At 41.7% G+C, this 24,808-nt stretch overlaps 1 protein-coding gene across 1 annotated transcript; it reads left to right on the top strand.

The window, feature by feature from the left end:
- Positions 1–8,815: 8,815 nt before the first annotated feature.
- LOC136424487 (TLC domain-containing protein 4-B-like) lies at positions 8,816–13,346 on the top strand. The gene is made up of 7 exons (XM_066413097.1): positions 8,816–8,931; positions 9,647–9,811; positions 10,031–10,120; positions 10,934–10,992; positions 11,224–11,315; positions 11,825–11,898; positions 12,219–13,346. Exons 2-7 carry the CDS (start codon positions 9,663–9,665, stop codon positions 12,547–12,549), a joined length of 795 nt encoding a protein of 264 aa, XP_066269194.1. The 5' UTR covers positions 8,816–8,931; positions 9,647–9,662; the 3' UTR covers positions 12,550–13,346.
- Positions 13,347–24,808: the final 11,462 nt, after the last annotated feature.

Genomic DNA, 24,808 nt, shown 5'->3' with positions numbered 1-24,808 from the left:
TACAGGAGCCAAATTTTAGGTAAAAATCGGCAAGTTCACTTTATTTAACTTTGGATTGACTTGAAACTTAGGATTAATTAATGGGAGCAGAACCTGAACATATTCCAACCAACAAAAAAAGGGGATTTGTGCAACGCGGACTTCACCGAGTGGGCGTTTGCGGGCGTTCGCTAAAACGCTAGTGCGGACTTTTAGCGCACTTGATTACATAACTTGTCGACGATGTGTGACAGATTTACGTGCAGTTATTCGGCACCAGTGGGAGTGTCCCTGTGGTGTAGTGGTCTGCGCTTCTGGTACTTGCCACATCTGGTTCAAATTACTTGGACCAGAAGGCCCGGGTTCAAGCCCCGGGTTAGGACACTCCTGGACAAGAGGCGCATTGAGTCATACCAAAGACTTTATAAAAATAGTACATACTTCTAAAACGGTATGGAAGTTAAACACACTTCACTGCCAGTGGACTGGCCCCCTGCTGCAGTGATTGCATCACAGTGTGGCCCAGGGCTATGAAACGGAGATGGGCACCGCCCTATACATCAATTATGGTGTGGGAGGATTTTAACTTTAACTATATATCTTATCTACAGGTACAGCACGAGTATCAAAGATGATCTGTATGTGTATAGCCGGAAAAACCTCAATCTGGAGTAACACACTAGCTTCACAAGCATGCGGCGCAGCAGCAGCTGGTTATGTTACACTGAACGACCTGTCATACCCAACTTTTGCACATCCGACTGCAAGTGTTGTTTAAAGCTATCTAGCGAGGATGCTTCCCCAGTCAGCGTAGTGGCAACGAGTTAAGGAAAAACGAAGTTTTGAAAACAGATTCAGGGTTGATAACTCTGGTACTTCAAGGCATCTACAGACATCCAGAAGAGCACTTGGGTAATTGATTAGTTAAGGAAAATGTGGATCGCTCATATTGAATGATGCCATATTCCTTAGCATTGTTATTTTATTTTATTTTATTTCATTGCATTAAATTGCAACATGCAATACAAAACATCCCAGGCAGCAATAAGGAAGTGCAAAACATGAAATACAAATGGTAGGATTATTTTCCTAAAGCGTCATGTTCAGTGCTTTCATTTTATGTAACTCAAAACATTTTGCTCTTCTTCGGGTTCCTAATAATTATCTATTTCCATAAATCATGTGGAGGCTGAGAAACTAAACTAAACGTGTTTAATTAGCTCTTTTTTTTACAAATATACCACTTCCAAAGTGCATTCACCCGGCAGAATGTAATTGATTTCGCTAGTTACATAATAAAACTTTCCGCGCTGTTTATCGGATTTATGTTTTGTTGAATACCCTTCGGCAACTGGTCGAAAATGAGGGGTTAAAACTCCATTAAGTCCAATATCCAGGTATATTCCCCAAGCAGTATTTCGTATTATATCTCTGCTGTTTTCATGGCCAGCGGCACACATTCCAACCATAGTGGTACGTGTTCTTTCTTGGTTATCCTTTCCGTGGGCAATTTCCGCCATATCTGTTCCTTTCTATGGACACAGGGATGAACTTAATCCCGTTTCCTGGACCATGAACCAGTTATCAAACCATTCGAAGCTGCCGTGGAACCAAAATAGGGCAAATTCTCCGGTTCCAGATCAACAATGTTAATACATGTATTTCTAGTCTCTTGAATTTGCAAGATGTATTGCCTTGTGCTTCAGTCCATATTGTATTGGTTTCGTTGGATTGGAAGGCTGACTCATCCCCGGCTTTTGTAGCCTGTGGCCAATGGGTTATCTGTTACCTTCCGGTATGTCTAAGATGTTTATTAAATGCAAACATCTTACCTTACAGAAAGAGGGCCGAGGGCCGTTTTCTGGGTCAATGCATTAAACACTTAACCCTTCAAAGATGTTGTTCCAAAAAAAAGTGCAGGGACTTCTAATCCGACATCAGCAATCGGAACATGAGTCCCTACTAACTTCATCGTGTCACAGGAACAGGAGCACCGTTTGGTCCTTTTTCCGGATTCTCTGCTAGCATGTATTTTATATAATGAAAATATTTCTGAGTGTCTGTCCGTTTTCTTGATCATGTCATTACACAGTTCCTGGATTTAGTCCCGTCCTTAGACCGAGATATTAATTCTCTCCAGCATAACTAGTTGTGGAGCCACACGGATTGAGAGAAGACAGTGTATGCTTCGTAAAAGATATACAATGCAATTCTACATTTCTAGCAAAAATGGCATGCTTCTAAATATCAAAATATCATTCCAAACAACACTTTACAATTTGATTCCCAACTTTGCAACGTGATAGAGTATGAAAGCGTGAACAGCATTTTAAGGATGACATTGTGACATCTAGTTATAAACATCTAGAGCTACCGATCAATTCACGTCTCAATATTGAACTGGCCTTCACATTTTCTTTTCGTTAACCATGGCGGTTCAAGGATTTTCCAAACTCTGCAGGTTTCCCACGCTCACGGCTGTCAAAGCTAGTTTCTATCCTATGCCTGAACGATTCCCATGAGACTGACGTTTTCATCACGAGCAGGACCGCATATTTCACAGACCGCTTCCCCCAACAACCGGAGGCCCTGCGCTGAGAATAGAACATCCAACAGTAGATGTCCGTGGATGAGTTTTTAATCAGTTCACCTCCTGGTCTCTGGACGTCAAATTAACTTCGGTATCGGAGCTGGCGTGGAGCTTATGCTATAAATAAACGGGTTGATCAGAGTTGATGTTTTGAAAGGTTGAGGGCTCGGACATGCTTAAAAAGGTTGCCCAGGCCATAGTGTACTAGTTCATGTACCCGTGTTACAGTAAAAGGATGATTAACTACATCAAGTGTCTACATACATTTAAAAAAAAGCTATGCTAGGGCCACGGCCTCAGCATCAGCAGCAGAACTGGATAATGTTCATTTTACAGGGCGCTGACGAGTGGCGCTGAGGCGGGCGTTTACCTTACTTTTAAAGTTCTTTGAGTCCTTAAGGTTAAAAATGTCCTGCGGGAGGCTGTTCCACCTTTGGCAAAACACAATAGGTACACGAAGGTACCAAGACGTTTCGTGTTTCAGAATTGCCGACAACAATGTACAACATGTAAGAAGTCCAAGTAGAGGAAATATACGATGTTTCTGCCTTTTAAAGCCTTGGGGAATCGTTGGATAGTTTCAGCATACATTTTTGCGTAAATCAGACTATGTACAGTTTAAACACAAAGTATAGTGTTTCGGAATCACCGACAGCAGTGCAAGAGATATAAGTGAATTTTGTGATGAGATGTTTCTGCCCTGGAAAGCCTTTAAGAAATCATGGACTAAAGCCTGCGTCAAAACTCATCTTTTAGGCATTTGGCGATAGTGCAAGGCGTACTCAAATTTACCAAGACGTTTCATGCTTCGGACTTGCTGACAGCAGTGCACGGAATATTAGTAAACTCGTGATGAGGCTTTCCTGTCCTGGAAAGCCTTAAGGAGATCATTGACTCCTGTCTGCATCATACTTCATCTTAACATACTTCATCACTAAGGGCTTTGGAATAACCATAAAAGTAGTGCAATACGAGCACAAACCTACGAAGACGTTTCATGCTTCAGACTTGCTGATAGCAGTGCATGAAATCTTACTAGACAAGTAAACTTGTGATGAGATGTTTCTGTCCGGGAATGCCTTTAAGGAATCACTGACGAGTGCCTGCATCATACTTCATCATTAAGGAATTTGGCGATAGTACAAGACGTACGCAAACTTACTAAGACGTTTTGTGCTTCAGAATTGCCGACAGCAGTCCATGAAGTCCAATGATACCATTGATGAGATGTATCTGTCTGTGACAAATTGAATGAATCATGGACTAGTCATACTTAGTCCCTAAGGAGTGTTGGCAAACGAGACGTACACGAATTTACCAAACGTTTTATTGTTTCAGAATTGCCGACAGCAACGGGAAACGGGAAACGGGAAACGGGAGATGAGAAGTTTCTGTCCGGCAAAGCCTTTAAGGAGTCATTGACTAAAGTTTGCATCATAATTCATCTTTAAGGGGCTTGGCATTTAGATAGTGTAAGACGGACACAAACTTACCAAAACGCTCCTTTTTTCAGATTTGCCGACAGCAGTGCACGATGTCCAACTCGACTGAAGACGAGATATCTCTCTCTCTGACAGAGTGGGGCAGTCATTCAGTAATTTTGGCATAGCGTATGCTACACTACTTAGGGGGTGTAAGAAAAGCTATAGGGAGACGTACACAAACTTAGAAATGTGTTTCATGTTTCAGAATTGCCGACAGCAGTGCGTGAAGTCTAAGGAAACGGGAGACGAGATGTTTCTGTCAGGGAAAGCCTTTAAGGAGTGTAAAAAAGCAGAAATGACTTTGCAAGACGTACACAAACTTACCAAGACGTTTCATGTTTCAGAATTGCCGACAGCAGTGCGTGAAGTCTAAGGAAACGGGAGATGAGATGTTTCTGTCCGGCAAAGCCTTTAAGGAGTGGGAGGTATGCCTGATGAGTCTACAGGCACGAGGAGGGCGCAGAAGATAATCCACGTCATCGGACCAGCGGCTACAAAACGGAAGACTTAAGACGCTTAAATCATTCATCTGTTTTAGGATAATATCCATCTATATTTCATCATGGTTTTGTAGGAGAAGTGCAAGAAGGCAATAGCAACCCACTAAACAAGACGCTCAGTTTGTTGTAATACAAAATTCAATACTGAATCTGTGTGTTAGTATTCTATTCTACTTTTTCATCTTTTGCTCATTAATTCCTTTTTTCCTATTGCATTAAACATATTCTGCTTTAGCGCATATATTGAACGCAGTAGTTCACATAGGAAATTGACCTATCAATCACGGTAGAGCACAGGAGATAGGACGTGTTATTGTGTTCATTATAAGCATACCACATATGATAAATGTTTCTAGGTAACGTGAGAAAGGTGTAGAGCATTTGGCTTTTAGTTTCCAAAATGTATGAAACTTGGCATACATGTAGAACGTCAGAGCAATATCACCAGTAGTACAACATATCAAAAGCAAGAATTCCATTCATAACTTGCTAAACTGTTTTGCTACCAGGAAATTGTATTGCCTGAAAAAGTCATGAGACACTATGTACATCATGTTTTGCATTATTCGTATTTGTATCGTTGATAACATTTCATTATCACATCATTTTTATAATTTTCATTATCATTATATCATCCAATAAAGTATTAATACAACGAGTTCATGTACATATATACGTTAGGCCACTGATTGTATTTCAATCAAATCTTGAATTGTATCCTAAGTCATCTATAATATCAGTAAAAACTACATCGTTGGTATTATATTTTATGTAAAGTATTACTTTTTTTAGCATATGTCACCTCAGATGATCTGGGCACCATGGCTACAACATGCCTACACAGGGCGTCGAAGAATAAAAATGAATCTATGGCTGTCTCGTGCAGGACTGCTGCTTTTCTTTGTACTTCTGATGACAGCCATGCGTTTTCCCAGTGTCCCGAGTGTATTAAGGCTGACCCAAAGACGCTACGAATGTACCCTACCCTGAGGAATGGATGCTTCATTTCTATCCTACCTTTTTTTTCTTCGAACATCAATATATATCTTGCTTTCTTGGTCACAGAGATATAAGAAAGATGGAATGCCTATCGGAATTTCTTTTGAAAGAAGCAACAAGCCTAGCTTGGGATTAATTATGGACATAACCATAAATATATAAATATACAAAAAGCACATAAACTTAGATTGTATAAATCATTGTTACTTTATCAACTGTAAAGAAACGTTGGAAAGCATGTTTATGAACCTTCTCAGATCTTCGTGCAGGAATGCTGCTTTTCTCTGTACCTGTGATGACGGTCATATGTCTCCCTGTTCACAGTATCCCAAGTGTAATAAGACTGACGCACGGACGCTCCGACTCCCTCCGAGTCTATTCTACATTCATGATTAACATATTTTTAGCTTTCTTGGTCACAGAGATATAAGCAAGATGGAATACCTGTCGGAATTGCTTTTGAAAAAAGAAGAAATAAGCCTAGCATTGGAATGATCATAAGTATTATCATAAATATATAAACATACAAAAAGCTCGTAAACTTAGATTATGTCAATCATTCTCATTTGTTACTTTACCAACTGTGTAGATATATGTATAACTAGAAAGCATGTTTATGAACATTGACAATGATACCAAATTTGTGATAATCTGACATCCCGACAGGACGAACAGAGAGAGTTTGCTATATGAGTGAGAAATGTACCATCAAGCCCTGCAGAAACAGAGACAGGCGCCGACAGAGCAATTCTGAACTTTTAAGGTGCCCCACAAAAGCGTCATCATGGCAAATGAGGCATCATAAAAAATGATATGACACATTATGCTCATCACTGAAAAACAACGAACATATGATTAAAGGAAATCTTGGCACTTTTTCTTCTCCACCTCCTTACATACGTATCCCTCATTGTGCTTAACCGAAGATTTTACTATTATAATATTTGAAAATCGTTTTTACAGAAAAAAAGCTTTCTAATTATATATAATAGAATGTATTTGATTAATCATCCAAGGAGATATGATCGGCCAACATAGTAACGTTTCCGAACTTTTTATGCCAATTTTGTAAATATACGTAACCATTTAGGTTCCATGAAAACTTGTTATTGACAAAAGTTTAGGCCTATAACCTACAGTAGTTAAGGTTTCAGTACTTGAAAAAAGCCAAAGTTCTCCAGTACTTAAATGAGCGCCATATCACTGGGAGAAGGTTACTCATGCTCTAAGTACCTACTTGACCACTAATGGTCGCAATTCCGTTCTACAAACGAGAGGTGAATGTGATTCACGGGAAGTTTTTGGTATGGAAAACTGAACGAATCACGTGTTAATCATCCAGACGGCGCCACGGCGTCCAGGTAGTCAAGGCAACGGCTGACCATTATCACCGACAATGACCTCAATTGTTTCCTATTTCATGTTGCTGAACCGATTTGTCAATTCCCTAAATGCCACAAAGCTAAAACGGCGTACCCAATGCTACATATACACACTTACGTTTGATTTGTATGTATTAGTTTGACATGACGTGTCGCCATGTGCTGTCGAACTATCCTGTTATCATTGCCTATAAATTATGTTGTAGTTATTGAGTGTAGATAGGTCTCTAGACAGTACAATCAAGCGGATACCTCCTACTATTGGTAGGAAAAGTGTGGTGAGTTTTGTATGTTTATTCTTTATTTCGCAAAGGGAAAAATATAATAATCCATACATATATATAACTAATCAAAACACATGGTGCTGGGGAAAGTTGAGACCAATATGATCTATAAGACTACTTCGCCATTGTTTTATACAAAATGATTTACGGTAATGACTTTAAGTGTAGAAACAAAATATTAAATAAACAAAATAAACAAAATAAACAAAAGAGTTCTTCAACATGTTCACGGAGTGGCTCTGATCTTATAAACGAGACCTCTACATCAGGGCCCACCAACCTTCCCTTCAGCCGGGACGGGGGGCGGTTCCGACTTCCGACAACCTTTGACCCAGTGCTGACGTCACACGTACGTCATCACGTGACTACAGCACTTGGGTCAGATAGCTGATGAAGACCGGGTGACTCAGTTGAAAATTTTGGTGAGTGAAATTTCTTGAGTGTGAAAACAATTTGTTTCTCAATATAGAGACCTTTATTTATGTTTGATGAATAGATAAGAATGATTAAAGTTGTCCTTGTAATGTAGACATATTAGTAATGAAGAACACAATGTAATGATTACGTCAACAATCGAAAGACAGCAATATTTACATAATTTGAGACTCTCGCGTCCAACATGTTATCAACAGAGTGTTCACTAGTCAGTTAGTCCTGTTTCTTGTCCTATTAGGGAACATTTTATCAATATGTCAATTGGCTGCGATATTGGATACATGTATCAGTTTCAGATTCGTCCATGCATGCAATTTTGTAGTTTAGCTATAACCTGCTGTGAACGGCGTCTCACTGCTTATGACAAAGAAGTATGACAGGATATATTTCTGAATACAGCTGACACGAGTAACAAATTTAGTGGGAATTGCATCGTCAAAGCACAAATGGAGATGGGTCTATTACTGCGGCGAAATAAAAAAAGATGCCATTTGCGGCAAATTATGTGGCTTATGGTAATAATCCAGCGGATTCAAAGAATCTTGCCCGCATTATGAGGGTCATGCTTTATTAAAACGTCATAATGGAACTCGTAAAACCGGCTGGAATCGGTCTTAGACGCTGTCGTGGTTAGATTGAGTCTTCATTTTCTACATATGTTATTTACAACCTCATTCCACTAGGACGGCGACCTCGCCTCGCTTTCTCTGTGACCAAAAATTGACCAGAGCGCTCAACACATTTCGCAGACAAAGAACGTACCTTTTTACGCTTTGTGTGCTTTCAATCATACCTTTACATTTTGTAGAATATTCTAATTATGAAATCAAGTGTTAGACAGCAGCAGCGTAGGTCACAGCGAGGTCGAATGCCGGTAAGTCGAACATTTGGGTAGGTCTAAGTTTCCTTTGAAAATATATCACAGTAATTCTGCCTCAGAATAGACTTTACCAACGCGAATTAAAAATTTAGCTATGGGTAAACTCATTTCGTACCAAAAAGCACAATCATACGATTCCCTCAGTTATACCGTCCACGAAAAGTGGTTCGCTTGTCGAGTTAGGACCGACAATCTAAAAGAGCCGAACGGACTCCGAACAGGGCTTTAGTGACCCGGATAAAGCCATATCCCAATTATAAAGTTGTTGAACGAGTTTTACAGAACGCGCCATTTTGTAAACATGGAGGCTATGATAGTGATTTTGCCTGGTCTTTAACAATTCGTTAATGGCTACTGCAACTATATGGAGGTGGGGTGACGTTGGAGGATAGGCACAGGTGCGTAGCGTTCGTAGTTAAGTGTGGTGACCCTGCTTCTGGACGTGACAAAGACGCCGTGAGTTTGAGATCCTTATCGGTCTAAAAGATTCCGGTGTAAGACAAATTCCTGAGCTTGCCAAAAACTACATGAGAGGTCAGCTACTGCACCTGAGCACGACACTTTTGGGGAATTCTAGCATACTTGAGAGGAGTACTGTAAGTGCAGAACATTCTTCGTTCCAATAAATTTAAACATATACTGTACAATCATGTACATGTACATAGCGCCGGTGCGGCGTAATGGTTAGAGCGTTCGATTCAGAACCAGAGGTTCCGGGTTCGATAGTTTGCCATGCCCCGACGTTGTGCCCTTGGGAAATGCACTTAACACAGTATACCTGGCGATATACTAAGGGGAAAAGTGACGCTCACCGAACTTCCTCGGCTAATCTGTCAAAATGTCTGGAAAAAACACAAGCGGATTTCTGTGCGCTTATGTGCCAACATCAACACATTTGCCGCCGAAAACCATTATTGTTTTTGGGTACAGGCTTTGCCAAACTTTGGGTTTACTTCTACAGGGTCTGCAACACCTTTATTCATAGACTATAATTTCAAACCGTGTCCTTCGTCAGCAGTTTGAGAAATAGCCTGGAATCCAAACTTATTATAGCCCCCGAGTCTCCTATTTGCCGAGAGGAGCCTAGGGAGCTTTAATAGGTTCGGATTCCAGGCTAGCTTGAATAAAGATGGACGAGAGTGTGTCCATATTCCTGGCCGGGTTGGCAAGTTTCGTCCTCTCGCTGTGTATCTTTGCGGTGGCGCCAAGAATCCTCAGCCGCCTCTCCAAGCAGTACGGACAGCTGGAACCGGACAAAAAGATAGTCATTGACACTGAGTACGTTGTCATTTCTCTTCTGTGACATTTAATTTTGATTTCTCAATTCCGCTTTTTTTACCCTTTATCGTTTTAATTATGAACCCACTAATAAATGCTATATGATATACACGTTTTTTTTTACAAATCTGCAATATACATGTATATATTTATATATATATATCTAAGACAACGTGATAGTTGACTCAAGTTGTATATCATCATTTCATCCGTTCTCAGCTTCAAGTCTGTGATCATTAACACTGCCGTGGGAGCGGTCGGGGTTTATTCATTTGTCTTCGACCCAGAAATCTATCCACGTCGTGTCAGGTACTCATTTTGTGATGTTATTCATGTACTGATGTTCACATTGCACTGCAGCACAGGTGTCGCTGCTTATAGATGCGTTCCCAAACGCAAATTACATTTGTATGCTCAGTATTAACCAGTCAGAATTGCATTGAGGAAGGTAAAAGATGTCCGCCGAAACGTCGGTGGAATAAATCACTTGATTGTGTAAAAAGAGTCTGTTCGTTCAGTTATTAATTTACTGATTGAAAATATAAATGGCAAAATATTCGACCCTATGTATGAAAATACTGACATATTATATCGGTGCTAGATTATTTTCAAGAAAGGGTAATCAATGAAAACAACAAAATAGTTCATCATAGTCCTCACCACCACATTCAAACACTAGCACAACGCACTTAGTTAGTGCGGTAGTCCGTCTGCTTGCTTCTTTAGATCTATAATGGCTGCAGAGCTATTTCTTGCCGCATGGGGCGTTTCATTGAAGGGAATGACTAGCTTCTCCACTATCCTCCTCCATATCACTCTGTCCTCTGCCGCTCTCATCGCTTGCGATAACTTAAGTACTGTCCACTCTTCCAGAACAAGAGATAGCAAAGTGAGAAGTTCCACTGCAGTGCCGAAAAAAGCCGCTAGGGGGCCCAAAATTTAAACATTTTCTTGGTCTTATCAAGACCTACCCACATACCAAATATCAATGCAATCCATTCAGGTCTTTTTGAGTTATGCTGTTCATCCACACAGACACACACACATACATAAATACAAACGCTACCCAGGACATAACCTTCCCGGCGAATGTAAGAATTAAATGAATTTTCCTATGTTTAGGTACAACTGCCTCATCCTGCGCCACGGAATAGCTGGGTACCTGGGTTACACCCTTGCCGGTAGGTACACTGGCCTTTCCTATTGAAGCAAATACACGATTGTTGGAATTTCCAGTACAGGATTTGTTTCAATTTCAATTCTACCAAGATAGTTGAATCTTGTATAGGGTGTGTTTCTGTTACGCGTGAAGTGCCAGATGAATTCAGGGTCCATAAAGAGGCCCTGTCACTCTTTCACTCTTTGTATGAGAAATAAATAAACCATTATGATTACTATATCTGATGTTGCAGATGTGGTTCTGATGCTGCGGTATGAAGTTCTCGCCAGTAAGGTGTTTTTTGTGCACCATTTTGTGGGGACTCTCTGTGGACTGGCAGGATCGGTACGGAACAAAAACTAAGAAAATTGGGGACAGACCTGTAGTAAAGTATATCAAACGTTATCATGGTAAATCATTTGTGCATCTGTGTTGGAAGTAACCATATTACAATGCTAACCTTTCTTCGACATAAAGGTATATGATGGTCCTGAAGAAGGCGACGGTGGTCGTCGAAAAGTTGACCCTGTGTATACCTTAGTGTTGGAAGAGAGTTTAGCATATTATTATGAATTAAACATTCCTTAATGTTAACTTTTATTTTATTCTATTTTGGTCTGTGTGTGTGTGTGTGTGTGCGCGCGTTTGTGTGTGTGTGTGTGTGTGAGAGAGTGTGTGTGTGTGTGTGAGAGAGTGTGTGTGTGTGTGTACGTGTGTGTGTGTGTGTGTGTGTGCGCATTTGTGTGCGTGCGTGTGTGTGTGTATATGTATGTGTGTGTGTGTGTGTGTGCGCGTGTGTGTGTGTGTGTGTGTGTGTGTGTGGAGAAAACTTACGGATAGCTCCTATTCTTCAGATCTACACGTCAATCCCATGGATCATGTCGACGTTCCTGTACTATGAGGCCTCAACTCCCTTTGTGCATCTCAGGTACTAATATCATCATAAAGTATTAAGCAAAAACAGAAATTGCAAGGCTTACATACTCCAATACAACATTCAACCGTATTAATATCTACATTTCATGAATTGTCCATGCGAGGAGGGTCGAATTTTATCAACTTTTAAATGAACCTCGCTACTTACTTGTTATTTGATTAGGTCTCCTCATCATCTGAGTGGCCTGCGTCAAGGTTTCGTATTTTTTTCGTCTTTTTGAACCTCGCTACCCTTCATTAAAATGTTAAATTTATAACCTATTTCTTCGTTTTCTTCTTTTTCTTAAACGATTTTCGTTTATTTCTTTACAGATCCATATTAAGCAAGTTAGGCTGGAGGAAGACCAACCTGTACATAGTCAATGGGCTGCTACTGATGACTGTGTTTTTCCTGTGCCGAGTCGCCATCATCCCGGTCTACTGGAGAACCGTCTACCTGCTCTACACGGACGGGTCTTTCCCGCAGATAGACGCCTTTGTGTACTACCTCATGCTCTATGGGAGGGTGGTTTTTGACATGCTGAATGTTTATTGGTTCTCGCTAATGATAAAGGCATTCTGCATCATCGTGTGTCCGAAACGCAACAGCAGACTGCTTACGACATCAGATCAGACCAGTATAGAACAGAGTAAGAAGTCTTAGAAATTACAGCAAAAGTACAGCGACTTTCGTAAGTCTACTACAGCTATACATACACTACCAAAAATGCTTTTTCTTATTTTTCGTATTCTTCCTTTTTTTTTCTTGTACTAAGAAAATTTATCTTGCATCAAGCATATTATTCTATGTACAAGAATTTCAAAAAGTCAAGAGGATACAAATAAGGTAATCTATACACAAATGAATATTTATCTATCTATTTCTGTATTCTTTTACTAGGGTTACTTACTACTCTGTGGCTTGGCACTGATTTGTAGGGAGGCCTTAGGTACACATACACAAACAATGCACTGACATTTATTTAACAGAATATATGTGCGTCAAATAACAAAATCGTATCCATACTCATAGTCCATTTCGTGCCAGGTCGTAAGGATTGAAAATCAGGGGTCACACAGTTCTTTCGCACAGTGTTTTGAATGTTTGCATGAATGAACCGGTTATTTGAATAGATATGAGTAAATCAACAAGTCCAACAAATCATTTACACAATTTGCTCTAAGGTCTAGACATTCTTTGATATATTGACCTATTTGTATATAATAAGGGTTATCTCCCCCTAGAATATAGTCTTTTATAGCTTCTTAAAGATACATCTTAAGGTCACCATTAGACGCCGCTCAAAAGGGTGTCGGAGTTAAGGGTTACTTAGATACGAACTGAGGAAGAGAGATGGCAGGGAAGGCGTGACGTCACATAATTCAAACGATGCAATGTGGTATTACTGTGTGTATCAATGTGGTAGAATATAATCAATTGCTGAATAAAACACAACGGCTCTTTGTCTCGCAAAGACACGGATAAAGACAAGAGCGGATTAGCTTTTAAAAGGACTAATAGAACGATAACTATTGTCTACATGGAGAAACCTAAAACATATAAAAAAAGAAAAAGCTTATATTGGTAAGTTCAAGTATTGCTCTTCATTCGGGTTCTTGTATCTATAGATTTGGCTATTAAAATGTTCCACTACACTTTTAAATTACATACAGTTATTATCAACTGTTTAAGGTTCTATGGTGGGTCCTTTCTTCGTTTTAACACCCCCTACCAGCACAATAAAGATGCATCGAAGACTTCTCGAGTTATGCTGATCACACACACGCAATTCAATATCATAACATTTCGAGAAAGGTAACGGAATCAAAGGATCTATATCTGTATCGCATCATGGTGCTCTGCCTTAGGACGGATCAGCTTACCAACAAAGTAACGCATCATCTTACAGAACCAGAATACGTTCAGCACGTCAAAAAAGACCCGTCCGTACAGCATAACGTAGAAAACCGGCCGGTCGATATCCGGGAAGGAACCCTGAGTGTAGAAGGTGTAGACGGTTCTCCAGTAGAACGGGATGATGGCAACACGGCACAGGAAGAACACTGACGTCATCAGAACTCCGTTTACGGTATACAGGAGGCTCGTCTTCTCACTAAGTAAGTTCAGAAGAATTCTGCAAAACAGATATAATGTTTATGATTATTTGTGTTGTTTTGTTTCTTCTTTGATATTATTTGAGCTTCTGAATGTCCAGCTATGCTTTATGCTGCGGTTTTCTGGTTGAATAGCCAGTACTTTCGCATGTTTTCAATATCATTCTTGAGTGACGGCGATTACATATACAAATTCAATCTCAACTCTTCCAGATTCAACCGCATGTTTTATGATGACGATATATTGTTATATATGCATGGCTGTTTTTGATTCCTATGGTTTTGTAATTATGATTATACATTGTATTCTTTGTTCTACGTAGTGTATTCTAATGTATATTGTAATGATTTTTTACTCCATTTATCATAGGTAATGTATAGAAGTTGTACGTTCGTCTGCATTTTTGTGGATCAGCCATAACCAGTGAGAGCTGCCTAGGCTGAACAAGCATAATGACTTGTTCTCATTGTCACTAAGTACAGATACAGATATATAAGCAGCCTATCTTGGCTGATAATGTACATCCGACACAATCACGTGGGAGCAAACACCCAACCACAGACCGAGTGCAAAGTTCACACGTGCCCTTATAAGTACCTTGTGTGCACAAAAGGACCGGAGGCTTCGTACAGCATGAATGACGTCACGATCCACGGAGCAGAGGTCCAGAACTGGGTGGATGGATGGATGGATTTATTAATTTAGCACACATCAATAAACAACTGAAAACAATACTAATATCATAATTGCTTGCTTGCTTACTTGCTTATGTCGAGACTGGACGGTCTCGAGTCGTGATGGCAGTCCATATCATAATACAGATGTGCAAGGGTGCCTGAAAGCTTGCACGCTTATATGTTGGCCGCCAAGGTAACAATGAGTACAGCATGAATAAAATCAACCAAATTAAGTAATGAATATTACATAATAAGAATATCAATCCAAAGAATGCATGAATAAATGAATGAATGAATGAATGGATGGATGAATGGATGAATGGATAAATGAATAATTGAATGGATGAATGAATGAGTGAATAATTGAATGAATGAATGAATGATTGAATGAGCTGTTAACATAAAATTCAATGCAGTCGGAAGCACATGATCTACTTTCTTTGTGACCTCTAAATTCTGAATAGTCACAAAATCACAAATTTTCTAATAAGCTGAGCTACAAGCTTATAAAACAAACAAACAAACAAACAAGCTAGAACAAGAGTCTTAGCAGGTAAATCCGGAACCGAGGATAGAATTCATCACGATGTCTGCAGCCAACAATCATATTCGGTTCCATCGATTCGTTGTTTTGAAAATGCCATTTTTCGAACTTTCCGACAGTTTTTTTTTCTTTTAGGCTACACCAAGTAATTTTTATGGATGACGTTCTTTGGAGACCCTAAATCTAATGCGAGAGCGCGAAAAAAAACAAGAAGGGCCGAAAAAAACAAGATACCTAGATTTGAAATATAATAGTCGACGACACATGTTAGGACACAAATTGAATGAGAGAACACAGTGTAACAACTAACAATTCTTTTATTCATCATGAAAAAGCAATAATTTGAATAAATCAGTTGAAGTTGAACAGCAGTTGTTGTCCTGTCCTGTTTCTTTCGATTTGCAGCACTGTCGTAACTCTTTGATCATAGTTACAGGAAGCGGAGATTCTTGTTTTTTTTCTGGGAACAGACCAAAATCAATGCGCGCGCGGACGTCATCCATAAAAATTACTTGGTGTAGCCTTAAAATGAATCCATCCAGGGTCTCTTGACTTGTAGTGGTATCGTCCAAGATGGCGGACGCTTCGTTTTAGGGGTCGTTCTAACTCTCAGTAAAACAGAGTTTCTAGCCCACTAAAACACTGTTGGAGGACTTACGTGCGAAGTGGAAAGAGACAAGAACCGAGGGAGTGCAGAAGAACTCATTAGACTCTGGAAAACGGGCCGAGTGCCGAAGAAACAGGACCGACGCGAGAGGTGTGCAGCGCCCCCCTCCCCATCGGCGTGACGCTGTACTCAGCCCAGTACCATCAACGGGCCCGGTGAGTATCTAGTACTTGTTTCCGAAACATTAGCTAGAGCAAAAGACGTTTAGTATACCTTGATTTTTATATCCGTAACACGTGTACTGCCGAGTATTCTTTGTTTTACAGGGCGGAAGGAAGCCAACCTAGGGGGCCTTGTCCGAAGGACGCCAGCTGCAGCGGCCTGCCAGCGCTCAGAGAAGACCAGACATGGAGGATGAGCGGACTGAGGAGCAGTGGAACGCGTATCCAGACATAGAGGACGAGGAGCTGGAAGGCTCAGGAACATGGCTGAAGGGGATGGAGGACATCTCCTTCGATGACGACCCGGAGACACCAAGACAGGTCCTGCAACTGGTGAGGAGCCACATTGCAGGACTGGACAGGTGTACAGCAAAGAATAAGGTCCTCGCAGCCAGCAACGACGATGAACATATCCTGAACCATACAAGAGAGGCGCTGATTGCTATTGCCAGACGAGAGAGGCCCGGTTGTCCTCAGGGACAGCCCAAGAAGAGAACCTTCAGGGCCAACACCGAGCCGGTCGCTAACAGGTTAGCAGAGGATGTGTGTACTTTATTCCAGTTCATAGAGGGGGAAAGAAACCTGGCGGAAGTAAAGAAAATATTCCCCCATGGAACACAGCACAGTACATGGAAGAGCCCAGCAATCACACGAAGCAGAACTCTGAATCCAATACTAGAACTAGGAGAAAATGAAGAGGATAATGACGTCGTAGCCAAGATACTGGCAGAAAATGCAAGTCTGAGAGAGGTACTGAAGAAGGAGGTGAAGGAATTGAAAGGGAAAATCGAGAGCTTGAACAACAAGCTAAGACGCCATGAGGAAGCCAGAGATGATGTAACAGAACACTGGGACAGACATCAAAAGAGTACCCAGGAGGAAATAGCAGCGCTTAAAGGATCACAACTTGTGATTACAGAAGAGATGGAGGGCATGAAATCAAAGCTGAAGAAGTCTGAAACCACCCAGATGAGAATGCAGACAACAGTTGCAACCCACAACAACAAGATCAACTCAGTAGAAACAGAGCTCCAGGCTCTACAAGGCTTCTCTAAGAAAGCTGACACAGACAAAGAGGCAAAGATGGGCAAAATTACAACATATGTACAGAATCTGGCACACTCACTTGAAGAAAGATTGAGAGAGCAAGAGTACGCCCTGTCAAGGACACACCAAATGGTACAAGAGATAAGGGCCAGGTGCAAAGATCTCGAGACCTCAAGTGCTGTATGTGTCACAAGTGAAACAGCAGACCACATCTTGAGAAATGGAGACAACAGCAACCAAACTGGTGGAGACAACAAGAGACTTGGTACAGGGGTTAGACTTGTGAAACATACTGAGGAGCCCTCGACCACAACACAGGGAGATACAATAACCTCATACCTGCAATCTGCACGCCATGAGCAACGGGGCTCAAACAGCCCAACAGAGAGGCAGGGAAACCAACAGGGCAAAGAAAAGCAGAATGAGACAAGGCGGTCTAGAGATGGAAATGAGACTGAAAGCGAGAGTGGGGAGAAGAGTACCAGAAGTAATGACCATGCTGGCGAAACCAATGTTATCAATTTAGATCCCAGCCCAAGAGGAAACACTGATTCAAGGGGCATAAGAGGAAGAGACAGAACAACAGATATGAAGGCTACATGCAGAACCCCTGACTCGCCAAGCAGCACAGATGAGGGGAGTAATACATGGCCACTGACAGCCAAGAAGGGCCTAGGACAGATTTATACAGGAAGTCAAAGTGTGAGTACAGGTACAGGGGACAGAAACAAGGCAGAGAGCCCAAAACCACAGAGAGACCCGTCAAGACTGAGAAGTAGTCCACAAGGAACAAGGAGACTGGAATGCACACAGAACAAGACATACAAGGAAGCAGTGATGACACATGTGCAGCAAGAGTACTCCCCTATAAGGAAAAAGAGACCAAGTCGTTCACCACATTCGTTAACATGCCCTACCAGAACCCAACAATACAGTAACGAACACAGAAGGCTACAGACAGGGAGGAACAACATCAACTGTGCAGACAGCCACACTGACTTCTCAGATTTTGTGGGTATTGGGAGAAACCGAGTGCGGAGAAAGAGGTTCTTCCTGGGCTACATGAAGAAGACAGAAGCAGAGAGCCTTCAGAGCATGATACACAAGTATGCTCAGAGTAAAGGAGTACAATTATCGTTTGTGAGAGTCATGAATAGTAGACAAAAAGACATAGCGTTTGCCAGAATCAATGTTCTACTGCACCAGGCACATATGGTGGTGAAGGAAGACTTTTGGCCCGATGGGGTCAAATGTCGTGAATGGATGTCAGAGAAGAGGTACAAAAGCAAGGGTGACAACACTGAGGGTGGTGGTGAGAGAAACCAAGCAACAAGAAGCAGTCCTTTGACAGGGCCAACAGACTCAGAGGTCACACAATGATTGCCACTACTACAGCAGACCCATCTAAAGAGCTAACAGTTGGCTGCTATAATGCCAGAGGACTAGTGACAGCACTGCCATTCATAAGGAAACAGCTGGCTCATATAGACATCCTTGCAGTTACCGAACACTGGCTATACCAAGATGCACTACCAGAACTTGACAAAGTAATGAATAGCCACAGAGGGTGGGGGAGAGCAGATAACCGGCTAAAGGAATTCAAACATACCACAGGTTGGAGAAGAGGGCAAGGTGGAGTTGCCTTACTGTGGAAGGAAAGTATTGATTATGCAGTACACAAACTGGAAGATGGCAATGACAGGATTATTGGAGTGAGAGTTAGACTCCAAAGCGGCCAGAAAATCTTTGTCTTTGCAGCCTATATGCCACATAGTGGCTTGGCAATAGACAACTACAGAGAGCATTTAGACATTATGACAGAACTATACAGAAAGTATGAAAATGAAGGTGAAGTGATCTTTGTCGGAGATTTTAACGCAGACCTCGGCGAACAGGGAGGCCCAAGGGGCAGAGGTCAGCCATCCAAACTGGGCAAAGAACTATGGGGCACACTAGATGAACTGGACTTGTTTTCCCTGAACTTGAGCCATCTCTGCAAGGGACCACTCCATACCTTTCAAGCTAATGGAGACAAACACTTGTCCACGATAGACCACATCCTCATACCTTACTCTCTGTTAACAGAAGCAGTCTCATGCAAAGTGATTGGAGATTGCAGCCTCAACTTATCAGATCATAGCCCCATAGTTGCCTCATTCGTCAACAAGCCAAATGAGTTCAAAGAAACAGTGATCAGACCAAAACTCAACTGGCATAGAGATGGAGACCAGACACTCAAAGAGGCTTACAAAAAAAAGAGTGAGTGAGAGGCTAGAATCGAATAGTGCTCCAGCCACATGGTCAGCAGGGTCCATAGAGAAAGATCTTGATACAATAACAACAATACTGAGAACAACAGGAGAAGAAGTGATACCCGCAAATAAGTGTAAGAAACATCAGAAACCCTACTGGTCACCAACGCTGACAGAAGCTCACCAGCAACAAGTGAGCGCTTGGATGCAATGGAAAGAAGGGGGAAAACCAAGGGAGAAAGAGAACCAACTGTACAAGGCTTACAAAGAGAGGAAGAACCAGTTCAGGTCAGAACTGAGGAAAGCAAAGCTCTTACAAGAAGCCAAACAGAATGAAGAGCTGGCAGCCCTAGCAGCATCTAACGACAAAGAGTTCTGGAAAAAGATCAGACAGAGAAAGGGCAGAACCAACAGGCCTCAAGCAGTAAAAGTGGGGGAACAAGTCATCAACAATCCCAGTCAAGTGAGAGAAACTTGGGCAAGACACTTTGAGACACTGGGCAACGAACAAGAAGAGGAAGCCATGCGCTTTGATGAAATACACAAGAACCAAATCACAGAAGAGGTAGCCAAGATGGAAGAAGAAAGCTACAGCAACCTGGAAGGGATACTGGAAGAACCCTTCTCCCCACAAGAGGTAGCCTCTGTTTGCAAGGGTTTGAATAATGGAAAGAGTGGAGGCAAAGATGGCCTGGTATACGAGCACATCAAGTATGGAGGTGAGGCATTGTGGGCCCGTTTGACAGGGCTGTTCAATGCAATAAGAGAGAAGGAACACATCCCAAAGGCCTTTAAAAAAGGACTGAAGATACCCCTCCTCAAACAAGGTAAAACCAACAAAACAGACATGGACTCACACCGGGGTGTGACACTGTTACCTGTCATTTCCAAAGTATGGGAGAGGACATTGTTTAACAGATGGAGTCCTTGGCTCCATGATAGAGGTATACCTCACCAACTCCAGAGTGGGGGACAAGTTGGATGCAGCAACATCACTACCGCTTTCATCGTGAGAGAAGTGACCAACCACTACATGGAAAGAGGGAGCCTAGTATACGGTTGCTTCCTCGATACAAAGAAAGCTTACGACACAGTCTGGCTGGAGGGAATGTTGTTTAAAATGTACAAGAAAGGAGTAAATGGCAGACTATGGAGACTCCTCAAGCTCATGCACACAGGTTGTACATATTCGGTCCTGCTGAATGGAGGTGTTTCCAGAGAATTCAGCACTTCAAGAGGTGTGAACCAAGGAGGTGTACTGTCCCTTACCTGCTATCTACTAGCAACAGATGATGTGCACGACGAACTACAGCTACAGTCGGGTGGAGTGAGCATAGGAGGGATCAGTTGTGCTTCACCTGCCTTAGCGGATGACATATGTCTGCTGGCGAGCACACAGGCAGGTCTGCAGAGAATGATCGACACTATGGGACATTATGGAAGAAAATGGAGGTTTGAATTTGCACCAGGAAAAAGTAAATGCATCGTCTTTGGGCAGACAACTAGCAGCCAAAATGTGGCCTGTGATACAACCACATGGAAAATGGGAACAAGTTCTATACCAGAGACAGCTACAGTAACGCATGTTGGAGTACAACACTCTGCCAACATGTTATCTAAAGAACCCATTGAGGCGGCATGCAGAAAAGGGAAGGGAAAGATTAGTGCGATTTTGACAACAGGCTCTGAAGGACAACATCCCAACCCTTTAATCTACAAGACCCTGTACAACACATTGGTCATTCCCAGCATGCTGCATGGCTGCGAATTTTGGGACCCTTCAAATAGTGATCTACTCAAACTAGAGAGAGTGCACAGAAGGGGAGCAAAAAACATGCAAGGCATGCACTTTCAGACAGAGACGACAGCGTGTCTAAGTGCAATAGGAATGACAAGTCTGAAGTCAATTCTAGACAAGTGTAAACTCTGCCTTTTCGGAAAGCTTGTCAGTCTGCAAAACACTGTACTTGCAAAGAGAGTGTTCCTCCTCAGGCTGTACTCCTACATCCTAGCAAAACCAGGCAGTAAGACAAGAGGATTTGTGAACGAGTGTTTTGAAGTTGCTAAGGAATATGGCCTGGTGGAGTGGCTGGAAGGATACTGGTTGACAACAGACTTCCCTACAGTAAATGCATGGAAACATCTAGTGAAGACGACAATACAGACACAAGAGAGTGAGAGGTGGAGGGCGAGCACAGCGTCCCAAACCAACTGCCACAGGTTCTACAGAGTCCACCAGACAAACAACAAACCCCACAAGTTATGGACACTAGCAAGACAACAGCCAGAGTACCAGAGAGACCTTAAGAACCTCATACTTCTCAGTACCATCCCAATCAGACACACCGTAAAAACATGTCCAACCTGCCATGACCCTACAGAAGACTTGGTCGGTCATCTAGTCACCAGATGTTCCACTTTTAACCACTTACGACAAACCCTGGCAGAAGAAATAGCAAACATTCTGGGAGTAAGAGTCATGGTAAAAGTACACGAACAACCAGACGAGAGATTCACAGAGGTCATGCTGGGTGCCGAGATAGTAGAAGAAGTTGTGGAACCAGCTGTGTGGAGCGCCTTCATCACAACAACAGCCAGATTGCTCCGCCCTCTGGCAGCCATGGCATTAAAGCACGCCACCTGGAAAGAGAGGCAAAACTGCAGCACGGGGGAAGGAGAATAGAGCACACGAGAGCTGAGTACATACATAGTATGTAAGCACATACGGGAGAAGAAGAAAGAGCTGGACTTTAACCACCCAAGAAAAGCTACAACACAGTCTTGGCAGAAGCTAGGCTGCGAGTTAAACACGCGAGCTGTGGAGAACTGAGCTGTGTGGATTCACAAGGAGTTGTAGAGAATGATGCAGAGACAATGAACTTTGAAAGTGAAACACTAAAGACTTTAAAGAACTCTGAGAGTTATTTGTACAATACACAGAAACAGTTTTTTATAGGTATGATATGATAGATCTGATCGAATGTTTGTTTTTTAATGTCCCAATGGTCATCAGTAGACTAGACGTGTGGGGCATGGGATACCCCTGGCAGGTTCGTTCACCTGGCCTCTGAGAGATTGTAAATATGAGTACGGAATAACAACAATATAAGAATATAATTATTTTATAAAACAGGATCGCTATGTACCACATGTTAAGTGTCATGGCATCCCCTTTGTAAATACTTCAACTATGCATCGCTCTCCCAAGGGAGGAATAAAGTACAAGAAAGAAAGAAATGAATGAATGAATGATTGAATGAGCTGTTAACATAAAATTCAATGCAGTCGGAAGCACATGATCTACTTTCTTTGTGACCTCTAAATTCTGAATAGTCACAAAATCACAAATTTTCTAATAAGCTGAGCTACAAGCTTATAAAACAAACAAACAAACAAACAAGCTAGAACAAGAGTCTTAGCAGGTAAATCCGGAACCGAGGATAGAATTCATCACGATGTCTGCAGCCAACAATCATATTCGGTTCCATCGATTCGTTGTTTTGAAAATGCCATTTTTCGAACTTTCCGACAGTTTTTTTTTCTTTTAGGCTACACCAAGTAATTTTTATGGATGACGTTCTTTGGAGACCCTAAATCTAATGCGAGAGCGCGAAAAAAAACAAGAAGGGCCGAAAAAAACAAGATACCTAGATTTGAAATATAATAGTCGACGACACATGTTAGGACACAAATTGAATGAGAGAACACAGTGTAACAACTAACAATTCTTTTATTCATCATGAAAAAGCAATAATTTGAATAAATCAGTTGAAGTTGAACAGCAGTTGTTGTCCTGTCCTGTTTCTTTCGATTTGCAGCACTGTCGTAACTCTTTGATCATAGTTACAGGAAGCGGAGATTCTTGTTTTTTTTCTGGGAACAGACCAAAATCAATGCGCGCGCGGACGTCATCCATAAAAATTACTTGGTGTAGCCTTAAAATGAATCCATCCAGGGTCTCTTGAAACAGAACTGATCTACGCAGATACGTACGATTCCGGCAGGATGACTGATTGCCGTGATCGCATGGTGTAACAGCAGCAGTTTAGTAGCCAAATGTCGGTGAGGAATCATCATTAAAAAGTCTGTAAAAATCACCTTTATTAAATCAGGACCCCTATCGCTCAATGTTGGCTCTCGCGAAGGGGCCCTGATCTTCAGCGCCGGTAGACATGGTTCTGGTGACGTTACTGACAGTTGCTCATGAATAGTTAATGAGCCATCCTTATTTGGCGGTTAATTTCTTCTGAATCTAAAGTAACGATGTTAGACGTAGCCTGATTGGCTGATAGCTCCCAGCGTTCTTTGCGCTTTTGTGCCAGATGAGGGGAAGTAAGCCCTCTGATTGGCTGAAGCTGTTTTGGTGGTGACGTCACCACAATCATGTCTACCGGCGCTGAAGATCAGGGCCCCTTCGCAAGAGCCAACGTGGAGCGATAGGGGTCCTGATCTAATTAGGGTGGCAAAAATAAGACATGGTTATTATACATACATAGTATTAGTTACATACATAATTATAACCCTTAAACGAGGATTTTTCGTTCAATGAAGTTAAATCTTAAAGCGTTAGCAATGTATAGTTAGATTAGGTGATTCTGTTGTTTTTTAATTTAGGCCACAATTAGTAACTTCTATGGTTTCGCCTGATTAGAAAAGTCTTTGCACATATGACTGCAACCGTTCTTTTAAGCTATTTAATGAGGATAACAGTAGTTGATGACAACGAGTTCCATTCTAATATATGGTTCTCGAAAAATATGCATTTTTGAACACATTAATTCTTGGTTGATAACTCGGTACTTAGTTGATACTAAAGGCATGACTATTTCTAGTCCTTTTCTGAGAGCAGAATGTTATACACTGTGCATTACCTGCGAGTGTGTACGCCAAACCTGCCGCTGTCACCTGTCTCAGGGCGACGCAGTTGTATCTAGAAATAATAGCATATACATGCATAACATACATACATAGATAAAAAAATAGTCATACTTTAAAGCATTCACAAAGCTTAGTATGTACATAAAAGTAGACCTGTATACGAAGTCTTTTTTTATATGAAACAAGTCTACAGAATAGAGACAAAGAGGTGAATACAACCGCATAAAATCGAAATACTATTTGCATTTACATTTTGAAATAAAACTCGAGTGTTGATATTGTTACAATAGACGCTTTTGGTTAGGGTACTGGTAAGGGTTAGGGTTAAGAGACACGGGTTAAGGGATGGCTTAGCACCCCCACCCCCCCCCCCCCCACCCCCCCACATCCCGCTCTCACTGGGAGCGGCGTCACTGCGGCCGATCGAATTGACAAAGCACTCAATGATTCTTTTTAAACTTTGTGTGTTTTGTTGTCTTTTTGGTTATACTTCTACGTTTTGAATGATATTCCCATTACAACTTCAAGGGTAACACAACTCCAGTTTAGGACGCAGCGACGCCGCCAGCGTGCCGCGGGTC

The sequence above is a fragment of the Branchiostoma lanceolatum genome, chromosome 18 (genome assembly GCF_035083965.1).
Source record: "Branchiostoma lanceolatum isolate klBraLanc5 chromosome 18, klBraLanc5.hap2, whole genome shotgun sequence".
NCBI classification, from domain to species: Eukaryota; Metazoa; Chordata; class Leptocardii; order Amphioxiformes; family Branchiostomatidae; genus Branchiostoma; species Branchiostoma lanceolatum.
Note: the sequence above shows the minus strand (reverse complement) of the source record. Positions and strands in the feature narration are given on the sequence as shown.

What these genes read in the sequence shown, in the direction of transcription:
- LOC136424487 (XM_066413097.1), top strand. Translation starts at nt 9,663, where the DNA reads ATGGACGAGAGTGTGTCCATATTCCTGGCCGGGTTGGCAAGTTTCGTC. An exon ending in CCTGGGTTACACCCTTGCCG is followed by an intron (nt 10,993 to 11,223) that starts GTAGGTACACTG and finishes CTGATGTTGCAG; the next exon opens with ATGTGGTTCTGATGCTGCGG. An exon ending in TCTGTGGACTGGCAGGATCG is followed by an intron (nt 11,316 to 11,824) that starts GTACGGAACAAA and finishes CCTATTCTTCAG; the next exon opens with ATCTACACGTCAATCCCATG.